Raw genomic sequence first — 24,532 nt, forward strand, 5'->3', positions numbered from 1 at the left:
GTCTCCCCCACATATCAAGAGACCTTCTGTTTCCATTACCATAATATTAGTAATTTTCTGGAAGAAACTAAGATCACTTCCTGGGGGTGCGTATATATTCAATAAAGTAACTGGATTTCCATCTATATTCCCCCTTACCAGAATATATCTGCCCTCCGTATCTCCCGTTTTGAATACTTTTTCAAAATTTAGCTTACTTGAGATGAGAATAGCAACTCCTCTTCTATGTCCTGATTTATATGAGGAGAAAAACAAATCAGTGAAGCCCATTCTCTTTAATTTTCCATGCTCATTATCACTTAAGTGAGTTTCCTGTAAATATACTACATGGGCTTGTTCTTATTTCATTTTTGATAGAATTTTACTGCACTTGATTGGATTCAACAGCCCATTGACATTAAAAGAAATTAATTTTACTTTGTCTTTAGCCATGAAGGCTAAAGAGCGCCTGAAGGCTTTGTGTGTCAGTGCAAGGAGCATTTGTAACAAGGTGGATGAATTGAAAGTGCAGATTGTTATTAATGATTATGATATAGTTGGGATCACAGAGACATGGCTCCAGGGTGACCAAGGATGGGAGCTCAACGTTCAGGGATATTCAATATTCAGGAGGGATAGACATGAAAGAAAAGGAGGTGGAGTGGCATTGCTGGTTAAAGATGAGATTAACGCACTAGAAAGGAAGGACATAAGCCGGGAAGATGTGGAATCGATATGGGTAGAGCTGCGTAACACTAAGGGGCAGAAAGCGCTGGTGGGAGTTGTGTACAGGCCACCTAACAGTAGTAGTGAGGTCAGAGATGGTATTAAACAGGAAATTAGAAATGTGTGCAATAAAGGAACAGCAGTTATAATGGGTGACTTCAATCTACATGTAGATTGGGTGAACCAAATTGGTAAAGGTGCTGAGGAAGAGGATTTCTTGGAATGTATGCGGGATGGTTTTTTGAACCAACATGTCAAGGAACCAACTAGAGAGCAGGCTATTCTAGACTGGGTTTTGAGCAATGAGGAAGGGTTAATTAGCGATCTTGTCGTGAGAGGCCCCTTGGGTAAGAGTGACCATAGTATGGTGGAATTCTTCATTAAGATGGAGAGTGACATAGTTAATTCAGAAACAAAGGTTCTGAACTTAAAGAAGGGTAACTTTGAAGGTATGAGACGTGAATTAGCTAAGATAGACTGGCAAATGACACTTAAAGGATTGACGGTGGATATGCAATGGCAAGCATTTAAGGATTGCATGGATGAACTACAACAATTGTTCATCCCAGTTTGGCAAAACAATAAATCAAGGAAGGTAGTGCACCCGTGGCTGACAAGAGAAATTAGGGATAGTATCAATTCCAAAGAAGAAGCATACAAATTAGCCAGAAAAAGTGGCTCACCTGAGGACTGGGAGAAATTCAGAGTTCAGCAGAGGAGGGCAAAGGGCTTAATTAGGAAGGGGAAAAAAGATTATGAGAGAAAACTGGCAGGGAACATAAAAACTGACTGTAAAAGCTTTTATAGATATGTAAAGAGGAAAAGACTGGTAAAGACAAATGTAGGTCCCCTACAGACAGAAACAGGTGAATTGATTATGGGGAGCAAGGACATGGCAGACCAATTGAATAATTACTTTGGTTCTGTCTTCACTAAGGAGGACATAAATAATCTTCCAGAAATAGTAGGGGACGGAGGGTCCAGTGAGATGGAGGAACTGAGCGAAATACATGTTAGTAGGGAAGTGGTGTTGGGTAAATTGAAGGGATTAAAGGCAGATAAATCCCCAGGGCCAGATGGTCTGCATCCCAGAGTGCTTAAGGAAGCAGCCCAAGAAATAGTGGATGCATTAGTGATAATTTTTCAAAACTCGTTAGATTCTGGACTAGTTCCTGAGGATTGGAGGGTGGCTAATGTAACCACACTTTTTAAAAAAGGAGGGAGAGAGAATTATAGAATTTTTAAAAAAGGAGGGAGAGAGGAATTATAGACCGGTTAGCCTAACGTCGGTGGTGGGGAAACTGCTGGAGTCAGTTATCAAAGATGTGATAACAGCACATTTGGAAAGCGGTGAAATCATCGGACAAAGTCAGCATGGATTTGTGAAAGGAAAATCATGTCTGACGAATCTCATAGAATTTTTTGAGGATGTAACTAGTAGAGTGGATAGGGGAGAACCAGTGGATGTGGTATATTTGGATTTTCAAAAGGCTTTTGACAAGGTCCCACACAGGAGATTAGTGTGCAAAGTTAAAGCACACAGTATTGGGGGTAAGGTATTGATGTGGATAGAGAATTGGTTAGCAGACAGGAAGCAAAGAGTGGGAATAAACGGGACCTTTTCAGAATGGCAGGCAGTGACTAGTGGGGTACCGCAAGGCTCAGTGCTGGGACCCCAGTTGTTTACAATACATATTAATGACTTGGATGAGGGAATTAAATGCAGCATCTCCAAGTTTGCGGATGACACGAAGCTGGGCGGCAGTGTTAGCTGTGAGGAGGATGCTAAGAGGATGCAGGGTGACTTGGATAGGTTGGGTGAGTGGGCAAATTCATGGCAGATGCAATTTAATGTGGATAAATGTGAAGTTATCCACTTTGGTGGCAAAAATAGGAAAACAGATTATTATCTGAACGGTGGCCGATTAGGAAAAGGGGAAGTGCAACGAGACCTGGGTGTCATTATACACCAGTCATTGAAAGTGGGCATGCAGGTACAGCAGGCGGTGAAAAAGGCGAATGGTATGCTGGCATTTATAGCGCGAGGATTCGAGTACAGGAGCAGGGAGGTACTACTGCAGTTGCACAAGGCCTTGGTGAGACCACACCTGGAGTATTGTGTGCAGTTTTGGTCCCCTAATCTGAGGAAAGACATCCTTGCCATAGAGGGAGTACAAAGAAGGTTCACCAGATTGATTCCTGGGATGGCAGGACTTTCATATGAAGAAAGACTGGATGAACTGGGCTTGTACTCATTGGAATTTAGAAGATTGAGGGGGGATCTGATTGAAATGTATAAAATCCTAAAGGGATTGGACAGGCTAGATGCAGGAAGATTGTTCCCGATGTTGGGGAAGTCCAGAACGAGGGGTCACAGTTTGAGGATAAAGGGGAAGCCTTTTAGGACTGAGATGAGGAAAAACTTCTTCACACAGAGAGTGGTGAATCTGTGGAATTCTCTGCCACAGGAAACAGTTGAGGCCAGTTCATTGGCTATATTTAAGAGGGAGTTAGATGTGGCCCTTGTGGCTACTGGGATCAGGGGGTATGGAGGGAAGGCTGGTGCAGGGTTCTGAGTTGGATGATCAGCCATGATCATAATAAATGGCGGTGCAGGCTCGAAGGGCCAAATGGCCTACTCCTGCATCTATTTTCTATGTTTCTATGTGTATTTATCTGTTAGTATATCATTGAAATTTGCAGAATATAACTTAATCAATCTACTCCCTGAACAAATAAGAGCCAAGAAACGCGAATAATAAAAAAAAGGTAAGGAAGGTGTGGTTCCAAGGCTGGGGTCTCTAGATGACCCTGGGTTGGGCTAGAAGAAAAATCTAGCCGTGGGGGATAGCCCCTCCTACCTGTAGGTTGAGGGCCCCCGTTGCAGTACCTATAAAAGTAAGTAAAAAAAAACTATGTCCATTACACAGAAATAATTTCCCTGTGTATTCCTCCCATGTATATATTCTCATTTAGGAGGGGAAAAAGGAATAAATAAATGAATTTTTAAAAATTGAGTAATATAAATTCCACAATATAACACGTATTTCTCGAGATAGGTATATCACCGTCTATTTTTGCTTCCATTTAGTTTATCAGCACTTTTAAAGTTAGCCAAACCTTATGGCTCTTCTGGAGGAGGTGAGGGCTGCCTTCGGAGAATTGACAGTCTCTTCCTAATATCCTTCTCTCGTCCTGCTCCCGCCCCCTCCACCGTCTGGTACAGTCGCATCCCTTCTTGGTAAAATACCTTCAGTTTAGCAGGGTGCGGGGTCTGGAATTTAATCTTTTCTTGCTTTAATATTCGTTTCGCTTCGGAATATTCCTTCCATTTCTGTAGGACCGCCGGGGAGTAATCATGATCGAAGTATATTAACTACCCAATCCAAAAAACCCTCTTCTTACCCCAAGCCCTTCATAGAATCTCCGCCTTGCCCCTGAATCAAAGGAATTTAAGTACAATGGAGTGCGGTTTACTTTGTCTGTCTCTGGGAGGCCACTGGACGAACGAACGATGTGCCCTTTAAATTTCAATCTCCATAGACTGGGGAATCTCCAGCGATTCCCGCAGCAGCTTATCTACAAAGTCCATCATCAACAATCCCTCCGTTCCTTCGGGAACATTATAAATCCTGATATTTTTCCGTCGCAGTCTTCCCTCCTGGTCAAGCAATTTACTTTCCTGTTGATTTAATATTTTAATCGTCTTACTTAGTATCTGTTCCACGTTTTGCATGTGATCTTCCATCTTCTCAATTCGAGCCTCTGCCACCGCTATTTTCTGATTGACGTTGGCGAGCTCTGACTTTATATCATTGAGTTGCTGCTTTATATCTTTTTGGACTTCCCTTATCCCTTTCAGAATCCTTATCATATTTGCAGCTTCGCCTGCACGAGGCCCAGAGTCAGCTCCACCGCCACGCACATGTATAGGAGAGCCGCGCGTTGCACCTCTCTCTTCCATAGGCTCCACAGTGGTGCTTTTTTTAATCTCCATTCTTGCCCCCCTTATCAATTCGGATATTTTCGAAAGATCTAATACCTGATGGATTAACGGGGCGAAGTATGTGTTTTTCCGGAGGAGCTGTTGATTTAAGCTGCCATTCTGAACGATGACGTTACTGGAACCCCACCTCTTTAATATTATTGGCTAGCTTACATTTGTATTCTATCTATACCTTCTTAATAACTTTTTTAGTTGCCTTTCATTTGGTACTTGAAAGCTTCCTGATCCCCTAACTTCCCCCTAGTTTTTGCTCTATTATATGCTCTCTCCTTGACTTTTATATTGTCTTTGACTTGTCTTGTTAGTCATGGTTCTGCCATCTTGCCTTCAGAACACTTCTTCCTCTTTGGGATGTATATATACTGTGCCTTCCGAATTGCTTCTAGAAATTCCAGCTGATTCTGCTCTGCCGTCATCCCTGCCAGTGTTCTTTTCCATTCGGTTCTGGCCTACTCCTCTCTCATGCCTCTGTAATTCCCTTTACTCCTCTATATCACTGATGCATCTGACTTTAGCTTCACCGTCTCAAGTTTCAGGGTGGATTTGATCATATTATGATCTCTGGCCCATAAGAGTTCTTTTACCTTAAAGAACTCTAATCAATTCTGGTTTATGTCAATGGGTATCCAAGGGAAAACACCCCACAGTTTACATCATAGTTGTTGAAGGCCAGTCACCCCAAATTCAGGGCATCATTTCAGGAGATACTCAGGACAGGGTTCAAGCCCAGAATTTCAGTGTGACCAGCCACATAAGAATAATAGCTCCAAGAGCCCAATTGATGTTGAGTGCCATGCCCTGACATCCAGAAACCTCTCCACAATCTACAAGGCACAGTTCAGCAGCTCATTGGAATACTGTCCACTTGCCTTGGACGGTGCAGGTGCAACAGCATCCAGGACAAAGCAGGCCCCCTTTATCAACCCAATTAACCACCCTAAAATAGTCACTCCCTTCCCCACCAGCACACAAAGTGTGTGCCATCCACAAAGTGCTCATTTGTGCAACTTTAACAGCAGTACCCAACTCTACCATCTTGGACAAGCACATTGGATGCATGTGATCATCTCCAACAGTAAGTTCCACTCCAAACTTCACACACTCCTAACCTGCAAATATCTTGTACCTGTGTTCTAGAGCTCCCTCCCCAGCAGTACTGTGTAAAGAAAGTTCTCCCTGAGACCACTATGTTCTAAAAAAAACACAGGGGAAAGGAATAGGTGCTAGCTGACCTTGTCAGCAATAGTTTGCTCCCACTAAAATTAATTTTTAAAAAAATCTAGTTTCATAGGAAATGCATTTATTGGATGCTGGTATAATTATTGTTTAATGCATTTATTTCTGCAAATGAGATGTCTAACTTGGAACACAGCCAATCGATGTTGATAAATAACTATCAGAAACTCGCATAACTTAAGAGACTAAGGTTTAATCTTCCTTGAGTAAAGCAAATTGTTTTATTTTCTGGGAAGGAAATAATCATGCCATTGTCGGTCATCTGTTAGGAAGCTATGAGTTCAATCTACAAGTTGTATTGGAAATCTTTTAAGGGTAGTGAAGAAAGATATGTATATAGATTACATATATTTTACACACAAACATGAACATACACACACACACACACAAACGCGCGCGCGCGCATGCACACATACATACATACATACATATATAGTGGATTCCAGTTAATCGGGACCAGTAATTTTTGGCCCAATTGAGCACTGCTCCAATTCGCTGAAGTATCATGGAAATAGTTGAAAATATATAAAAAAGTCAAATTACCATTCAACTGAGTAACAAATTGTGTATTTAAATGAAATTCAGAAATTACTGCTTATCTATCACTGCTTTTTGAACATAAGCACATGCAAATGATGCCACTTAAAAACTGTTCGCTCAGGTATGGTGTAGTGTCTAATGGCCATACAAGTACATATGTTGGATGCCAGTTATAAACTATTCAGCAACAGTCTCCTGCCCCAATTAAGTGTCTTAGTCTCCCAAACAAAGGGAATCCCAGCTATTTTCTCAATTAGTTTTTGTCCTTTATGAGTTGCCCCAATTAGCCGATGGCCCAATTGACCAGAATCCTCTGTATACACATATATAGCCAATGGCCATGTGCATTGGCTCGATAATGCACTCTAATAATATCTTTATTGAATGTGCATGCATATATGCATATATAAATGTATATACAGACACACACATATAGGTTACATGAGGTGCTTAGTGGACACAAGAGCTGCCGATGCTTGAATCCAGAGCAAAATAACCATCTGCTGCAGGATCTCAGTAAGGCAAACAGCTTCTGTTGTAGATCATTGTTTCAGACAGAGATGCTCCATAGGACTTCTAGTCCTGGTGTAGGTTCTCGACCTGAAATGTTGAGACCCCAGAATTTGATGGATAAGTGTTGGTTACTAGTGGACGTCATGCTTATCTCCAATTCATACAACTGTTGGTTCAACTCTTGCATCACAAATTACCTCCATAATCTAGTGCAGTGTTGAGGGAATGCTGCACAGATAGAGGTGGTAGTGAGTAGAGCAGCTGCTGCACATCCTCAGAGATGTGAGACCCATCCTGACCTCTGCTGACTGAGTGGAGTTTGCAGGGTTTCCCTGTGACCACATGCTTTCTTTTAGTTGTTCCATTCTCTCCCACATTCCAAACACATTGGTTTGTTGGTTAATTGGCTGCTATAACTTGCTCCTAGTGAATACTTAAGTGGTATAATCTGGGGTTGGGGGGAGTTGATGGGAATGTGGGGAGAAAATATGGTATTAGATAGTATAGCTTTCAAGTGACTGAACAGTTGATGGTCCGTACAAATTCAATGGGCTGAAGGGTCTTGTTTACATGCTGTTCTCTCTTTTATTCTATACTTATTGAAATAGGGCCTCAAGTTGATACAAAGAATCCCATGACAAGAGAGAAATGTAGGGGATTCCTTCCTTGTGACCTGACCAATGTCTATAGCCCAGTGAAAATTATATAAAAATATCCCAGAGATTCATTTATTTATTTAGAGATAAAGAATTGGAATCAAAATCAGGTTTAATATCACTGGCATGTATCATGAACTTTGTTGTTTTGTGGCAACAGTACATCGTAATATATAATAATAAAAAGTATAAATTACAGTAAGTACCTAGATATAAAAATTAAATTAAATAAGCAGTGCAAAAGAGAGGGAAAATACTGAAGCAGTGTTCTTGGGTTCTTTGTCCATTCAGAAATCTGATGGCAGAGGGGAAAAAGCTGTTCCTGAAATGTTGCCTGTGGGTCTTCAGGCTCTTGTACCTCTTCCTTGATGGTATCACTGAGAAGAGGGCCCGTAATGGATGTCAGTCAGTCAGTCAGTGGGTGTCGTCCCGAATCCGGGATTGGCGGCTATGCACCTCCGTCTTCTTTGACCTTGCGACAGCATCGAGTACAGCCTCTCCTCCAGTTTGTTCTCACTGGCTGCCTTGGCAACGCCTGCCGCCGCCCCTGCCGAACTCGGGCCCTAGGCCATGTCGGCCTCCAGCCGCGGCCGCTTCTTTGAGCTCGGCCCTTCCTTAGACGGCGGCCTTGGACAGGTTCAGGCACACGGTGCAGCGCCCAAGTTCATCATGTCTCTTCTAACTAGGTGCATAGCATACGATTTGTAGATACATGGTGAGGCTTTAATCTCTTCCACGGAAGATGGCTGTTGGCTCACAAGTAGCTTGTCCACCCTTTGTCAGGTTTGTTTCTTTTTTAATCGTGCTGGGTGTCCTCACACTCTCCTCACCAGACTAAGTCCGGTGGGGGAGCCGGACAAGTCGCCAACCACTCACCCATGGCCCCCGGCCGAGCTCCGGGTGCCTGCCCCTCCCACCGAATCTCTCCAAGCATCCAGCACCCGACCAAAAACCAAGGCCGAGCGGCCGGCAACCAAACCGGTCCTGGATGATGGGGGTCCTAAATGATGGATGCCACCTTTTTGGGGCATCGCCTTTTGAAGGTGTCCTGGATGCTGGGGAGGCGAGTGCCCAGAGTTTACAAATTTCTGCAGCTTTTTCCAACCCTGTGCAGTTGCCTTTCCATTCCAGACAGTGATGCAACCAGTTAGAATGCTCTCCACGGTACATCTGTAGAAACTTGTGAGTGTCTTTGATGACATACCAATTTTCCTCAAAACTCCGAATAAAATATAGCCACTGGCATGCCTCCTTTGTAATTGCATCAATATGTTTGGCCCAAGATAGGTCCTCAGATAAGTTGACACCCAGGAACTTAGAACTGCTATCCCTTTACACATTCTGATCCCTCTGTGAGGACTAGTGTTTGTTTTATCACTCAGCTTACCCTTCCTGAGGCCCACGGTCAATTCCTTGGTCTTACTGACGCTGAGTGAAAGGTTGTTGCTTCGTCACCACTCAACCAGCTGACCTGTCTTGCTCCTGTACGTGTCCTCGTCACCATCTGAAATTCTGCCAACAATAGTTGTGACATCAGCAAATTTATAGATAGTGTTTGAGCTGTATCTGGCCACAGAGTTGTGGGTTTAGAGAGAGTGGAGTGGTGGGCTAAGCATACATTCTTGTGGTGTGCCAGTGTTGATCATCAGCAAGGAGGACATGTTATTTCTGATCTGCACCATCTGTGGCCTTCTGGTGAAGAAGTCAAGGATCCATTTGCAGAGGGAGGTACAGAGGCCCAGGATTTGGATCTTCTTGATTAGAACTGAGGGTATAATTATGTCGAATGCTAAGCTGTAGTCAATAAACAGCAGCCTGATGAAAGTAGTATTATTGTCCAGATGATCCAAGGTGGAATGGAGAATAAATGAGATTGCATCCACCGTAGACCTGTTGTGGTGGTAGGCAAACTGCAGTAGGTCTAGGTCCTTGCTTAGGCAGGAGTTGATTCTACCCATGATCAAACTCTCAAAGCACCTCATCACAATAGATGTGAGTGCCACTTAGCGTCAGTCATTGAGGCAGCTCACTCTGAACTTCGTGGAGACTGATATGATCGTCATTCTTTTGAAGCGGGTGTGAACTCCAACTGCAGCAGTAAGAGTAAAGATGTCCTTGAACACAGCATGGTAACGGGGTCTTCTAACAAGCTCAAGGTCTCCAATTAAACCCATGTGACCACTTAGCTGTCAACCCGTATGTTTTTGGGATGTTGGAGGAAACCAGAAGAAACCCACATGGTCACAGGGAGAATGTAAAAGCTCCTTACAGACAGTGGCAGGAATTGAACCTGGGTCGCTGGTACTGTAGCATTATACACCAATGCAGGATTATGGGAACAATGCACCTCTGTAAGTGCTATCTATTGGATAAGGTTTTAAGCTGTTGCCCCCCTCTTCTCTCTCAGGAAGTTAAGGAACCTACGGCATTAAAGTCCCAGAAAAGCAGGGGTGTTCATCTGGATGTCCCATGTGGGTAAACACGCCTACAACTGGCCATCTAGTTCTTATCCCGTTGTTGTCTGTTGGAGCATGGTGGACAAATTAACTGTTGTGTTCCTTCCCTTGTAAGAATGGCCACATTTCAGAAGTTAATTGGCTTCAAACGATTTTGGATAACTTGAGAGTGACATGGAGGGTGCTACAGAAATGCAAGTCTTTTACATTGCATTTACATTACAGATTAGTTGTTGTTGCTGTTCTGATAATCCAAATCCAATATAGAACCTCATAAATCTAATTCCTTCCCAAGTCCAGGAATCCTCCCAATATGCCTTCAGGATGTTGATCTCTGTCTCACTGTACCTGACTGTACAGTGGCTGTACAATTATCCACAACGTTATGCCCGCAACCCCCTGCTCTACTCTTTGTACGCTCATGACTGTATGACCAGATTCTGCTCTATCTCCATCTACAAGTTTGCAGGTGATACCACTGTAGCGGGCTGCATCTCAAATAACAATGAGTCAGAGTACAAGAAGGAGACAGAGAGCTTAGAGAGAGGGTGTCATGACAACAACCTTTCCCTCAATGTCAACAAAACAGAAGAGCTGGTCATTGAATTCAATGAGGGGGTGTTGCACATGCTCCTGTTTACATCATAAATGCTGTGGTTGAAAGAATAGAGAGCTTCAAGGTTCCTTTGGGAGAGCATCAACAATAGCTTCTCTTTGTCCAATCACATTGATATCACAACCAAGAAAACTCATCAACAATTCTACTTCCTCAGCAGGCTAAAGAAATTCGGCATGTCCCCATTGACTCTGACCAATTTTGTCTGAGGCACCATAGAAGCATTCTGACTGGATGTATAATGGCTTGGTGTGGAAACTGCTCTGCACGTGAACGCCAGAAACTGCAGAGTTGTGGACACGGCTCTGCACGTCACAGAAACCAGCCTCCCTTCTACCTTCTCTGTCTATACCTGAGTAAAGCAACCAGTCTAATCAAACGTTCCATCAGCCTGGACATTCTCTCTTTTCCCCTCCCGCATCAGGCAGAAGAAAGAAAAGCCTGAAAGCACACTCCACCAAACTCAACGACAGCTTTTATCCCACTTATCAGGCATTTGTTTGTTAAGTTTGTTATTTCTGTGGGATCATGGGGATATCCCCCCCACTACCTATTAAATGCTCCCAATGGCATGTGTCTCAAATAGCTTCTGACAACCAAGTCTAGACCCTGGCCTTCACGTGTGGCTTAGCCACTAAGTCCAGTGGAGCCATTTTTACTGACAGGAGTAGGGACAAAGGTGGGTTATCGGCACCTTAAAATCAGTCGCTTTTGCAGATGGGGCTCATTAGCTGTGGTTAGCAGGTCATCTCAGAGAAGGAAAGCTCTGATCTCAAACCTCGGCTGCCTTGGAGCTATACACACTCATGGGGTAGGCTTTGGGAGTAAACCCTGAGGAAAAGTCCGGAGCTGGAGTCCCTAAAGCAGTCCAACTCTGAGTTCAGCACCAATTGTCAACTTCTGCAACTGGTATCAAACTGTATCAGCCTCTGCTCTTCCTTTAAATTCATCAGTTTCATGGAGTGGGAGAGCCTGCTGCATGGGCACCAGCTTGCTCTCAGTATCGTACTGCCCTGGCTTGTGCACCAGTTTGCGTGTCATGTAGACAGCAAGGACACAATATTCATGGTTGTCCCCAATCAGTGGAGGGCCTCAAATATCCAACACTTGATAGACTTCTTGTACTCTTGACTTCACACTCCACCTCATTATGATCTTGCACTTTTTTGTTTACCTGCTCAGTACTTTCTTCAGCATTATTCTAGCTCAATGCACCGCAATGATTTGATTTGTATGAACAGTATATAAGAGATGCTTTACATTGTATCCTAGTACATATGACAGTAATAAACAAATACCAATACCTGGCTGTATCTTACAACTTGTATGTTGATGTAACTGTCCTCCTTATATTAGAAATATAAGGAAATGGACAGTCAGCATTTTGGGCCAAAATTCTTCATCTAGGACTTCTCCTTGGAGGGAGCTGTTCCACTGGGACAAACTTCAGTCAGTCTAGGGCCAATGTCAAATTGAATAATTGGGGCTATAGATAAGGCTTTAAGCTGGATGGTGTGGGAAGTGGGTGAAGAGGTGGATGTGGGTTCCATTGAGGAACATCACTAGGTGCTTGTGGATCAGAATCAGTGGGCCGAATGACCGAAACCTGCTCCTAAGTCTTACGGTCTTATATTGCTCTGACAATTTATGATGCAATTCTTCATCTTCAGGATGATATCCATATCCAATTTATGTTTAGTAATTAGTAATTCATTGGACCCAATTAAAGGCTTGTTCCTTCTAAACTGATCCTTTTAGAGCAGCTTATAGAATTTTATTGATGTGATAATAACACACCTAGCTGTCTTTCCTCACTTGAAGTGTGTCATTCCACTGAGTTCAACCTCATTCATTATTTTCTGGTATAAAAATAGTCTTCCCCTGTCATTACAGCTCAAAGGGAAATGGTTATATATTGGCTTTCAGGAAATGAGTGATGCAGTTATGAAAAACACAAGTTAATATTTCACAAGGCATCAGAGATACAATGGAGTGAGAAGCGATCCACTTGTTATGCAATAAAACCTTATCCACAGCCTCAAAACGCAGGCTATCTTGCTTCTAATTGCATGGGAATAAACCAGACGCTCTGCTACACAGGTAACTGATCGCCACTAAGTTTTCAATTGCAGTCTGCATGCAGTGTTGTAACTTTACATTAGACCTTTACACCTTGGTGGTTTGCTTGGCCTTTCCTATCTTTGACCTTCCAAGTTAGAACAGCATGCTTGGTCATGGAGCCCATTGAAGTGCACAGCACTGAATGAGAGACATTCAGCCCATTGTATCCCATGCTGGGGCAATACACACAAAGTACTGGAGGAGCTCAGCAAATCAGGCAGCATCTATGGATGAGAATAAACAGTCAACGTTTTGGGCCAAGACCCTTCATCAGTCCTTCATAGATGCTGCCTGATGTGCCGAGCACCTCCAGCACATTGTGTGTATTAATCTAGATTTCCAGCATATGCAGTACCTGGGACACATTAAAAACTTATCTCGCAGTTGCTGTGCCTGCAGTCAACGAACGACACAGCATTCAATTGAACTGAACTGAACTAAAATGACTGTGGTTTGATGTTTTATATTCAATGTTTTGCTTGTTTTTTTTTGGTGCTTGCGTGAATGGGCAAAGAATTAGGGAGACATAAGCAGATTTTTATTTACTTACTGAGTTAGAACGCAGAATATGCCCTTCTGGCCCTTTGATCCACGCCACCCAGCAACCCCTGATTTAATCCTAGCCTAATCACGGGACAATTTGCAATGACGAATTAACCTTCCAACCTGTACATGTTTGGACTGTGGGTGGAAACTGGAGCAACAGGAAGAAAATACGTGGTCACAGAGAGAATATACAAAATCCTTACAATCAGTAGCGGGAATTGATGGTTAAATTTCTTGATGCATGGATTACATATCAAAAGAATCCTAATTCAGAATATCAAGCCCTGTTATTGTTAGCAAAATGGTATTGAAGTGATAAATCAGTAAAATTAATTTTAATCTTTTTAATATTCATAGTCTCATACAGCACAGATACAGGTCTTTGCCGACCAAAATTGAAACTAGCCCAATTTGCCTAGCGTTTGGTCTAAATTCCTCTAAACGTTTCTTATACACGTACTTGTTGAAGTGTCTAGGTTTAGTTTAGTTTAGATTCACTGCAGATTAATTTGATGTGTAGATTCACCTCAAATGAAGGACTCTCCAGTAAAGGGAGACTGAATTTAAAATATTGTGAAGTAATCTCATTGCTCTAAATCTTGCTGTTGAAATACATAGAACTTAGAACAACATAGCACAAGAACAAGCCCTTTGGCCCATGATGTCTGTCCAAACACAATGGCAGATTAAACTCTATTTCTCGTGCCTGCACATCATCCATATTCCTCCACTCCCTGCATTTTCATGGATCTAACAGTCTTTTAAACACCACTACCCTATCTGCTTCCACCACTACCACTGGCATCCCATTCCAGGCACCTCCCACACTATAATTTTAAAAAAACTTACCCTCTCACTTTAAATGCATGTCCTCTAATGTTTGACATTTTTCCCTTTGGAGGAAGATTCTGTTGGTCTGACCTATATATGCCCCTCATAATTTTATGAACTTCTTTCCTGTCTTCCTCAGCCACTGACTCTGCAGAGACAACAACCAGAGTTTGTCCAACCTCTCCTTATAGCCCATAGAAAACCTACAGCACAATACAGGCCCTTCGGCCGGCAAAGTTGTGACGAGCCCATGCCTTCTAATCCAGGTTTCATCATGGTAATCTCTTCTGCACTCTTTCCAAAACCTCACTTCCTTCCTGTAACAGGACAAGCAGAATTGAAAGAGATAAGATGTGTGATCTCTTCAAAAGGCAATGCCCCAAAAAGGCAACATCCATTATTAAGGACCTCACCACCCAGGACTTGCTCTCTTCATCTTGCTGCCATCAGGGAGGAAGAACAGGACCCTGAAGATACACACTCAACATTTTAGGAACAGCTTCTTCTCCTCTGCTCTCAGGTTTCTGAAGGATCCAAGAATCCATGAACACAACTTCACTATTTTCTCTCTTTTTGCACAACATTTACTTTTTCACGTACACTCAGTGGCCACTTTATTAGGTACCCCCTGCACCTAAGAAAAGGCCACTGAGTGTATGTTCAGGGTCTTCTGCTGCTGTAGCCCATCCACTTCAAGGTTCAACGTGTTCTGCATTCAGAGATGCTCTTCTGCACGCCACTGTTGAAAAGAGTGGTATTTGAGTTTCTGCCGCTCTCCTGTCAATTTGAACCATTCTGGCCACTCTCCTCTAACCCCTCCCATTAACAAGGCATTTCCAACCACAGAACTGCTGCTCACTGTGGTTTTTTTTGGGGGGGGAATTTTTTGCACCATTCTCTATAAACTCTAGAAAATGTTGTGCATGAAAGTGCCAGGAGATCAGCAGTTCCCGAAATACTCAAACCACCCCATGTGGCACCAACAATCATTCCATGGTCAAGGTCACTTAGATCACACTTCCTCTCCATTCTGATGCTTGATCTGAACAACAACTGAACCTCGTGACCATGTCTGCATGCTTTTACGTATTGAGTTGCTGGCACATGATTGGCTGTTTAGATATTTGCATTAATGAGTAGGTATAACGGTGTACCTAATAAAGTGGCCACAGAGTGTACATTTCTTATTGTGACTTACAGTAACTTTATGTATTGCACTGTACTGCTGCCTCCAAATATCAAATTTCATGTCTAAGATAGTGATAATAAATCTACTTCTAAAGTTAAGATAGTAGATCAAGTTGACACTTGTTTCATGGAGAACTGACTAGGAATTTGTTCCCTTGTGAATATCTAGAATGTGTACAATATACCCTGAAATTCTTACTCTTCGCAGACATCCACAAACCAGAAAAAAAGTCCCAAAGAATGAATGACAGAAAAACATTACAACCCCAAATCCACCCTCCCTCATAGTCAAAGCATCAACCCTCCCCCCACTTGTTCTAGCAGAAAGCATCAGCCCTCCACCCCCATCCACCATCCACCATGCAAACAATAGCAACCCCCAAGAGACCATGATCTAGAGTCCATCAAAATCCAGGTTCATCCCAACAGGATGATGGTGTACTTGGAGAATGCCAGAGCAAGTTCAGGGATACCTGTGATCTACTGTTCCTGCTTCATACAACTAAGCGGTAACCTTTTTGCAATTGAAGCATCAAAGAAGTTAACATGTGCAAACATGTGAAATTAGCTTGCCCTAGATCTGATCTGTAAATATTAACACTCTCTCTTGAATGCAATTACATAATGATAAATATTGCTATATTTATCGATGTGGTTCGAAGGAAAGTTATTGCTCTTTTAGACACTTAGTAGGTTTTTGTTTCTGGTACAAAAGTTCACGTGAATGGCCTCAGTCAGAGACAGTGAGCAAACAATCAAGCAAGTTAATGTTAATCTAGGTTTACATTTTAAACAATGTTATTTTGCCAGTTCCTCACCCCACCCCCACCTCGGAGAGTCTGTGGATATATTTCCATTGCCTGTGCTGATATGAGCAATAAGGAATGACGTCTGAGCATTTTCACAGGGGAACGGCTGACATAAGAGGCCAGCTAGTGTGGGAGCTTAGCTAAAGCTGCTTGCCTTCCTCTCAGACTTTCTTCTGTCTTTAATGCAACATGATTTTTGTCACTTGGGAAGTTTAAACCCTTAACTGTATGGAAACTTCTACACAAATCAACGCAGCAGGTAGGAAACCGGATATCTGATCATTTTAAGAACTTACTGTCCTTCCTGGCAATTGGTTTGATGAAATCTATTTGGATACTGTATACTTACTGTTTGAATACTTACTGTGAGCTCCACATTGCATAGACAAAGTTGTTCCATACAGTGTTTATGAGGCAGTTTTAAACACAATTGAATAAACCGTCTGTTTGATAAAATGGATTCTTGATCTCACAGTCTACCTCATCATGGTCTTGCTCCTTATCGTCTGCACTGCCTGCACTTTCTCTGTAATTATAACACTATATTCTGAATTATGTTTTTGTGTTTACCATCTACTACCTTGATGTACTGTTGCACTGAAATGGATGGCATTCAAATCAGCACTCACTGAAGTTTAAAAGAACGAGGGGGGGATCTCATTGAAATCTACGAAATATAGAAAAAACCTAAATTGAGTGAGAAGATGCTTCCCATAGTGGGGGGGGGGGGTCTAGGACCAGAGGGCACAGCCTCAGAATAGAAGGAGGTCTCTTTAGAACGGAGAGGAGGAGGAATTTCTTTGGCCAGAGGGAGGTGAAACTGTGGAATTCCTGACCATACATGGCTGTGGAGGCTAAGTCATTGGGTATAGTTAAAGCTAAGGTTGATAGGTTCTTGATTAGAAAGGCATCAAAGGTTATGGGGGAAAGGCAAGGCAATGGAGTTAAATCAGCCATATTTGAATGGCGGAGTAGACGCAATGGGATGAAAGGCCTAATTCTGCTCCTATTGTCTCGTGTTCTTAGTACTGAACACAGGTTGCTGGTGCTGTGAGTAGAAATGTTTGCTCGTTACATACAACAATAATAAACTAATTACCAATTGTCACATGAATTGACAGGGAATAGAAAGTTACAGAACACATATAGGCAAATGGGTTTAGTTAGTTTGGCATTCTGATCAGCACAGACATGATGGGCCAAAGGGCCTGTGCTGTTTATGTACTATTTATATTCATGTTCATTCCTCTGTATCTTTCCCTCATCCACCTTTCTCTTCAACCTGTGTTAAACACTCAATTTGACGATCCCATCCCACTCCCACCAGCATCCCATGTTTATACTTCAGACATGAAGCATCCCCAATTCCAGGTCTCCTGTCTCCCAATTTCCTCCATCCAATTCACTCATCACCCTTTCACTTGGTGACCTATGGTGGCTCCCAATTAAACAATGTATGACCACTGTAAAATTCTTGCCCTTCTTTTGAAATGCTTCCCTATCTCCGTAATCTCATGAGAAATAGAGGTGATAGATCATTCACTCAAGAGATTCAGCTGATGCTGGAAATCTAAGGCAACACACACAAAATGCTGGAGGAACTCAGCAAATCAGGTTAGCAGCATCTATGGAAAGGAATAAAGAGCCAACATTTCAGGCCAAGAAACTTCATCGGGACTGAAAAGGAAGGAGGAAGAAGCCAAATTAAGGTGGGGGGGGCAGGGGGGAGATTGGTTTGGAGTACAAGATAGAAGGTGATAGGTGATGCTGGTGGAAGAGGGGGTTGAAGTAAGGAGATGAGAGCAAATAGGTGGAAAAGGTAAATAGCTGAAGAAGAAGGAATTTGATAGGAAAAGATTTGAACATAGGAGAAAGGTAAAGAGGGGAGCACCAGGGAGAGGATATGGGCAGGTGAGGAGAAGAGAAGAGGTAAGAGGGGAGCCAGAGTGAGGAATGGAAGAAGAGGGAAGGGGAAAGGGAAAAATGACTAGACATTAGAGAATTTTAAATGGAAGGAAGATCTTCTCCTCCTTGTGATTGATTTATTGTTCAAGAAAGTCACCACTAATGTTCTAAGTTGACACTGTTTTCGTATATTAACATCACATTACTACTAATTTCCTTTGATTTCTTTGATATCTGCTCCCACTAATATCTGTATTATCTCCTACAATAGTTCAATATCAATAGTTCCATTTAATATCGGAGACTGTATACAACATACAACATGAAATTCACCCTTTCTATGCCTTCATGATTTTATACAGTCACCCCTCATTCTTTGCATTCCAAGGAATAAAGTCCTAGCCTGTCTAACTTCTTCCTGCAACCAGGCCCCTCGAATCCTACCAATATCCTTGTAAACCTTTGGGCTCGAAACCGCTGAATAGGAATTGCTATTGTTGCACAGTGAATGTCAATCATGCTGTTTTCTGTGCAATGTGCCTCTGCCAGTAGGCTGCAGGGACTGTCCGGATGAGGTTTTACTAAGTGGAATACCCAGGAGGCAGATCCTCCCTAATTGCTGGGCCAATTGAGAGAGTTTGTGAAGGACTTCCTTTTGATCTTACAGCACCTCCCATCTCAGAATTAGAATCGGATTTATTATCACTGACATAGGTCATAAAATTTGTTGTTTTCAGCAGTACAGTGCAATACATAAAGAATTACTATAAGTTACATCAAGAATTATACAAAAATATAGTGCAAAAAGGAAGAAAAATTGAGAGGTAGAGCTGCTGGGTTCATAGGCGGTTCAGAAACCTGATGACAGAGGGGAAGAAGATTCAAAGATTCAAAAAACTTTATTGTCATTTTAACCGTACATCAGCTCTGCAGGGCAGAATAAGACAGCGTTTCCCAGGAGCAGTGCAATCATAACATAACAATGAAACACTAAATAATAAACATAACAATAGATAGTAAAACACAACAGCCACATGTCAGTTAAAATCAAGTTATAAGTGTCCAGTGCAAGTTAAAAGTGTCCAAAGCAGAGTCAGGTGGAGCAGCTATTTAGCAGTCTGACTGCCTGTGGGAGGAAGCTGTTTAGTAGCCTTGTGGTTTTAGTTTTGATGCTCCTGTAACGTTTGCCTGATGACAGAAGAACAAACAGTTAATGGAGAGGGTGTGAGGGGTCTTTAATGATGTACTGTATCTTCTGGAGGCATCGACTCTGAAAGAGGTCTTGGACAGAAGGTAGGGAGACTCCAATAACCTTCTCTGCTCCCCTAACCACCCTCTGCAAGGCTTTTTTGTCAACAGCACTGCAGCTGGATTACCAGGTTGTGATGCAAAAGGTCAGCACACTCTCAACCACGCCTCTGTAGAATATAGTTAAGATGTTAGTTGGGAGTGATGCTTGTTTAAGCTTCCTCAGAAAGTGCAATCTCTGCTGGGCCCGTTTCACAATCCCAGTGGTGTTCCTGGACCAGGTGAAATTGTCTGAGATCTGCACCCCAAGGAACTTGATGTTTTCCACTCTCTCCACTGTGGAGCCGCTGATGCTGAGGGGTGTGTGCTCAGGCTGAGACCGTCTGAAATCGACGATCATCTCCTTGGTTTTGGTGACATTAAGCATCAAGTTGTGTCATCATTTTCCTGTACCACCCCCACCCCCAATGGTAGGAATGAGAAGAGAAGATATCCTGGATGGTAGGCACTGCTTTTTGAAGATGTCCTCTACGGTGGGGAGGTGAGTACCCATGATGGAGATGGCTAAATTTACAAGACTCTGCAGCTTTCTTCCAGCTTTATTTGGAGCCTCCATGCCAGACTTTGATGCAACCAGTTAAAAGGCTTTCCACAGTACATCTGTAGAAATTTTCTGGAGTTTGTAGTGACATACTAGTCACATCAGACTCCTAATGAAGTATAGCCATTGCTTTCCCTTATGACACAATCTTATCTGTAGTCTATGGGGAATGTCAGTTCATGAGCGAACCTTGAGTCTCTGAGGTCTTGCTTTCTCATTCCTTCTTTATCTGCTTGCTGAGAGAGTATATGCAAAAACCATTGATGCTATCCTCACCCGCACCTCCTCCCATGACACAAACATTTCCTGAACATCCACGTTCACCCCATCTTTCTGCCGTCTTAACAGTGATAGAGTTCCTCTTGACCTTACCTACCACCCCATCAGCCTCCGAATCCAGTACATTTTTCTCCGCAAAGTCCGCCATCTCCAAAGGGATCCTACCACCAAAAGCATCTTTACCTCACTCCCCCCACCCCACTGTCTACTTTCCACAAAGATCGCTCCCTCTGTGATTTCCTTGTCCATTCGTCATCTTCCCAGAACATCCTTGCAAGTGGCCAAAATGTTGCTGTCCATTCACCTCCGCTCAGGTCCCCAAATAGTCCTTCCCCGTGAGGCACCACTTCACCTGCAAATCTGCTGATATCATCTGGGGGGGGGTGTTGCTCCCTATATGGCCTACTCTACATTGGTGAGACCTGTGGCAAATTAGGGGATGCTTCATCAAGCACCTTCGCTCCATCGCGAAAAGCAAAACACTTAGGTAGCCAAATATTTTAATTCTCATTCCCGTCCGACATGTCAGTCCACAGCTCCTCTTATGCTACAATGAGGCCAACCTCAGGGTGGAGGAGCAACACCTTATATTCTGTTTGGGTAGCCTCCAACCTGATGGCATGAATATCAATTTCTACCTCCAGTTAAAAAAATTCCCTCGGCATCTCCTCTTCTGCTATTCCCAATCTGGCCTCTTATCTCTTCTCACCTGCTTATCACCTCCCCCTAGTGCCCCTCCTCCTTCCCTTTCTCCTATGGATCACTGTCCTCTCCTATCAGATTCCTTCCTCTCCAGCCTTTACCTTTCCTACCCACCTGGCTTCATCTATCACCTTCTAGCTATCTTCCTTTCTCTTCCCATACCTTTTTATTCTGGCATTTTCTCCCTTCCTTTCCAGTCTGGATGAAGGGTCTCAGTCCAAAACTGTTTGCTCATTTCCATGGAAGCTGCCTGACCTGCTGAATTCCTTCAGCATTTGTGTGTGTTACATATAAAAGTAGTTGTGCTTCATTGTACAAACATCTCTGCACTAATAATATATAGATAATATAGTGAAGAAGATAAATCTCTGAAATTCAATCACAAAGGGATGCATTTAAATAAATTCTTTTGATACATTTTAATCTCTTTTTTTTCCCAGTCCTGATGAAGGGTTTCGGCCCGAAATTTCAACTGTGTTCTTTTTCATTGATGCTACCTGGCCTGCCGAGTTCCTTCAGCACTTAGTGTGTGTTGCCCGGATTTCCAGCATCTGCAGATTTTCTCTTGTCTTTTAATGTATTGTATAGTTAGATCCGAAGAGTCACATAGCACAGAAACAGACCCTTCAGCCCACAATGTCCGGGCCAAACATCAACCACTCAGCTATACTAATCTTATTTATCAACAGTTCTTCCATTGCCTTAAGTATTTTAGGCAGAAAAGTAACGTAGCAGTTAGTGTAAAGGTATTACTGCCCCATCCCTTCCCACCGATCTCCCTCCCGGCATTTAAGCGGAACAAGTGCTACACATGCTCTTACACTTCCTCCGTCACTACCATTCAGGGCCCCAGACAGTCCTTCCAGGTGAGGCGACACTTCACCTGTGAGTCGGCTGGGGTGATATACTGCGTCCGGTGCTCCCGGTGTGGCCTTCTATATATTGGTGAGACCCGACGCAGACTGGGAGATCATTTTGCTGAACACCTACGCTCTGTCTGCCAGAGAAAGCAGGATCTCCCAGTGGCCACACATTTTAATTCCACATCCCATTCCCATTCTGATATGTCAATCCATGGCCTCCTCTACTGTAAAGATGAAGCCACACTCAGGTTGGAGGAACAACACCTTATATTCCGACTGGGTAGCCTCCAACCTGATGGCATGAACATTGATTTCTCTAAATTCCATTAATGCCCCTCTTCCCTTTCTTACCCCATCCCTTATCTATCTATCTATCTTTCTTTCTATTTATTTATTTATTTATTTCCCCCCCCCTTTCTCTCTCTCTGTCCCTCTCCATCTTCCTGTGGTGCTCCCCTCCCCCTTTCTTTCTCCCTAGGCCTCCCGTCCCATGATCCCCTCCCATCTCCAGCCTTGTATCCCTTTTGCCAATCATCTGTCCAGCTCTTGGCTCCATCCCTCCCCCTCCTGTCTTCTCCTATCATTTCGGATCTCCCCCTCCCCCTCCCACTTTCAAATCTCTTACTATCTCTTCTTTCAGTTAGTCCTGACAAAGGGTCTCGGCCCGAAATATCGGCTGTACTTCTTCCTATAGATGCTGCCTGGCCTGCTGCATTTCACCCGCATTTTGTGCGTGTTACTGCCCTCCTATCTACCCTGACATCTTCTGGTAAGGATTGGAGTCAAATTTACCATCGTACTGCAAAGTTCACTCAAATACTAAAATGAACTAGAGGAACATGATGTGGAAGTTGCAAGTTGCTTTTCACATTTGTAAACCATGAGTTTGTATCACAGGAGCCTAGAAACAGAATCAGATTAAACATCACTGGCATATATCATGAAATTTGTTGTTTTGTGGCAGCAACACAGTGCCATATATAAAGAGCTATAAATTACAATATGAAAAAACTATGCAACACACACAAAATGCTGGAGGAACTCAGCAGGCCAGGCAGCACGCCTTTACTTCCTGAGAAAGCTAAAGAAATTTGGCCTGTCCCCTAAAACCCTCAATAATTTTTATAGATGCATCGTAGAAAGCATTCTTCTGGGGTGCATCACAACCTGGTATGGAAGTTGTCCTGTTCAAGACCGGAAGAAGCTGCAGAAGATCATGAACACAGCCCAGCACATCACACAAACCAATCTTCCGTCCTTGGACTCACTTTACACTGCATGCTGTCGGAGCAGTGCTGCCAGGATAATCAAGGACACGACCCACCCAGCCAACAGACTTTTCGTCCCTCTTCCCTCCGGGAGAAGGTTCAGGAGCTTGAAGACTCGTACGGCCAGATTTGGGAACAGCTTCTTTCCATCTGTGATAAGACTGCTGAACGGATCCTGACCCGGATCTGGGCCGTACCCTCCAAATATCCGGACCTGCCTCTCGGTTTTTTTGCATTACCTTACTTTCCCTTTTCTATTTTCTATTTATGATTTATAATTTAAATTTTAACTACTTACTATCGATTTGTAATCCAGGGAGCGGGAAGCGCAGAATCAAATATCGCTGTGATGATTGTACGTTCTAGTATCAATTGTTTGGCGACAATAAAGTAAAGTAAAGCATCTAGGGAATAGAGTCCAGCTGATGTTTTGCACCGAGACCCTTCATCAGGACTGGAGGAAAGAAGATGAGGAGTCGGAGTAAGAAGTTGGGAGAAGGGGAGGAAGTAACACAGAGTGATAGGTGAAATTGGGAGTTGGTGGAGGGGTGATGCAAATTGCTGGGAAGTTGATTGGTGAAAAAGATACAGGGCAGGAGAAGGGAGAGCCTGATAGGAGGATAGAAGTCATAGAAGAAAGAAAAGGGGGAGGAGCACCAGAGGGTGGTGATGGGCAGGTAAGGTGAGAGAGGGAAATAGCAGTGGAGAGAGGGAAGGGGGTGGGATATTAGCGTAAGTTTGAGAAATTGGCGTTCATGCTATCAGGTTGGAGGCTACCCAGACAGAGTATAAGGTGTTGCTCCTCCAACCTGTGTGTGTCCTCATCACGACAGCAGAGGAGGCCATGGACTGACATGTTGGAATGGGAATGGGAAGTGGAATCAAAATGGGTGGCCCCTGGGAGATCACAATTTTTCTAGTGGGGGGACCGTAGGTACTTGGTGAAGCGGTCTCCCAATCTACAAACTTCATTTCCAGAAGAGTTGGGATATTTTCCAAAATGCAATAAAAACAAAAATCTGTGATATGTTAATTCACGTGAACCTTTATTTAACTGACAAAAGTACAAAGAAAAGATTTTCAATAGTTTTACGACCAACTTAATTGTATTATGTAAATATATACAAATTTAGAATTTGATGGCTGCAACACACTCAACAAAAGTTGGGACAGAGGCATGTTTACCATTGTGTTACATCACCTTTCCTTTTAATAACACTTTTCAATCATTTTGGAACTGAGGATACTAATTGTAGTAGATATGCAATTGAAAATTTTGTCCATTCTTGCTTGATATAAGACTTCAGCTGCTCAGCAGTTCATGGGCTCCGTTGTCAGATTCTCCTCTTCATGATGCGCCATACATTTTCAATAGGAGATAGATCTGGACTGGCAGCAGGCCAGTCAAGCACACACACTCTGTGTCTACAAAGCCACGCTGTT

General features: G+C 43.1%; 1 protein-coding gene across 2 annotated transcripts in view; it reads left to right on the forward strand.

Annotated features, from left to right (window-relative positions):
* The window catches only part of LOC140212133 (synaptotagmin-11), an 82,675-nt gene that overhangs the window by 30,123 nt on the left and 28,020 nt on the right, over positions 1–24,532 (forward strand). Inside the window, exon 1 of one of the 2 annotated variants that reach the window (XM_072282729.1) lies at positions 16,415–16,482. The exons of the other annotated variant lie outside the window; for it this stretch is intronic. Coding sequence (XP_072138830.1) covers positions 16,452–16,482 — 31 coding nt within the window. The 5' untranslated portion in view covers positions 16,415–16,451. Of the gene's footprint in view, positions 1–16,414; positions 16,483–24,532 lie in introns of those variants that run through there. 2 annotated transcript variants of the gene reach the window in all.

Source organism: Mobula birostris, chromosome 18 (genome assembly GCF_030028105.1).
Source record: "Mobula birostris isolate sMobBir1 chromosome 18, sMobBir1.hap1, whole genome shotgun sequence".
NCBI classification, from domain to species: Eukaryota; Metazoa; Chordata; class Chondrichthyes; order Myliobatiformes; family Myliobatidae; genus Mobula; species Mobula birostris.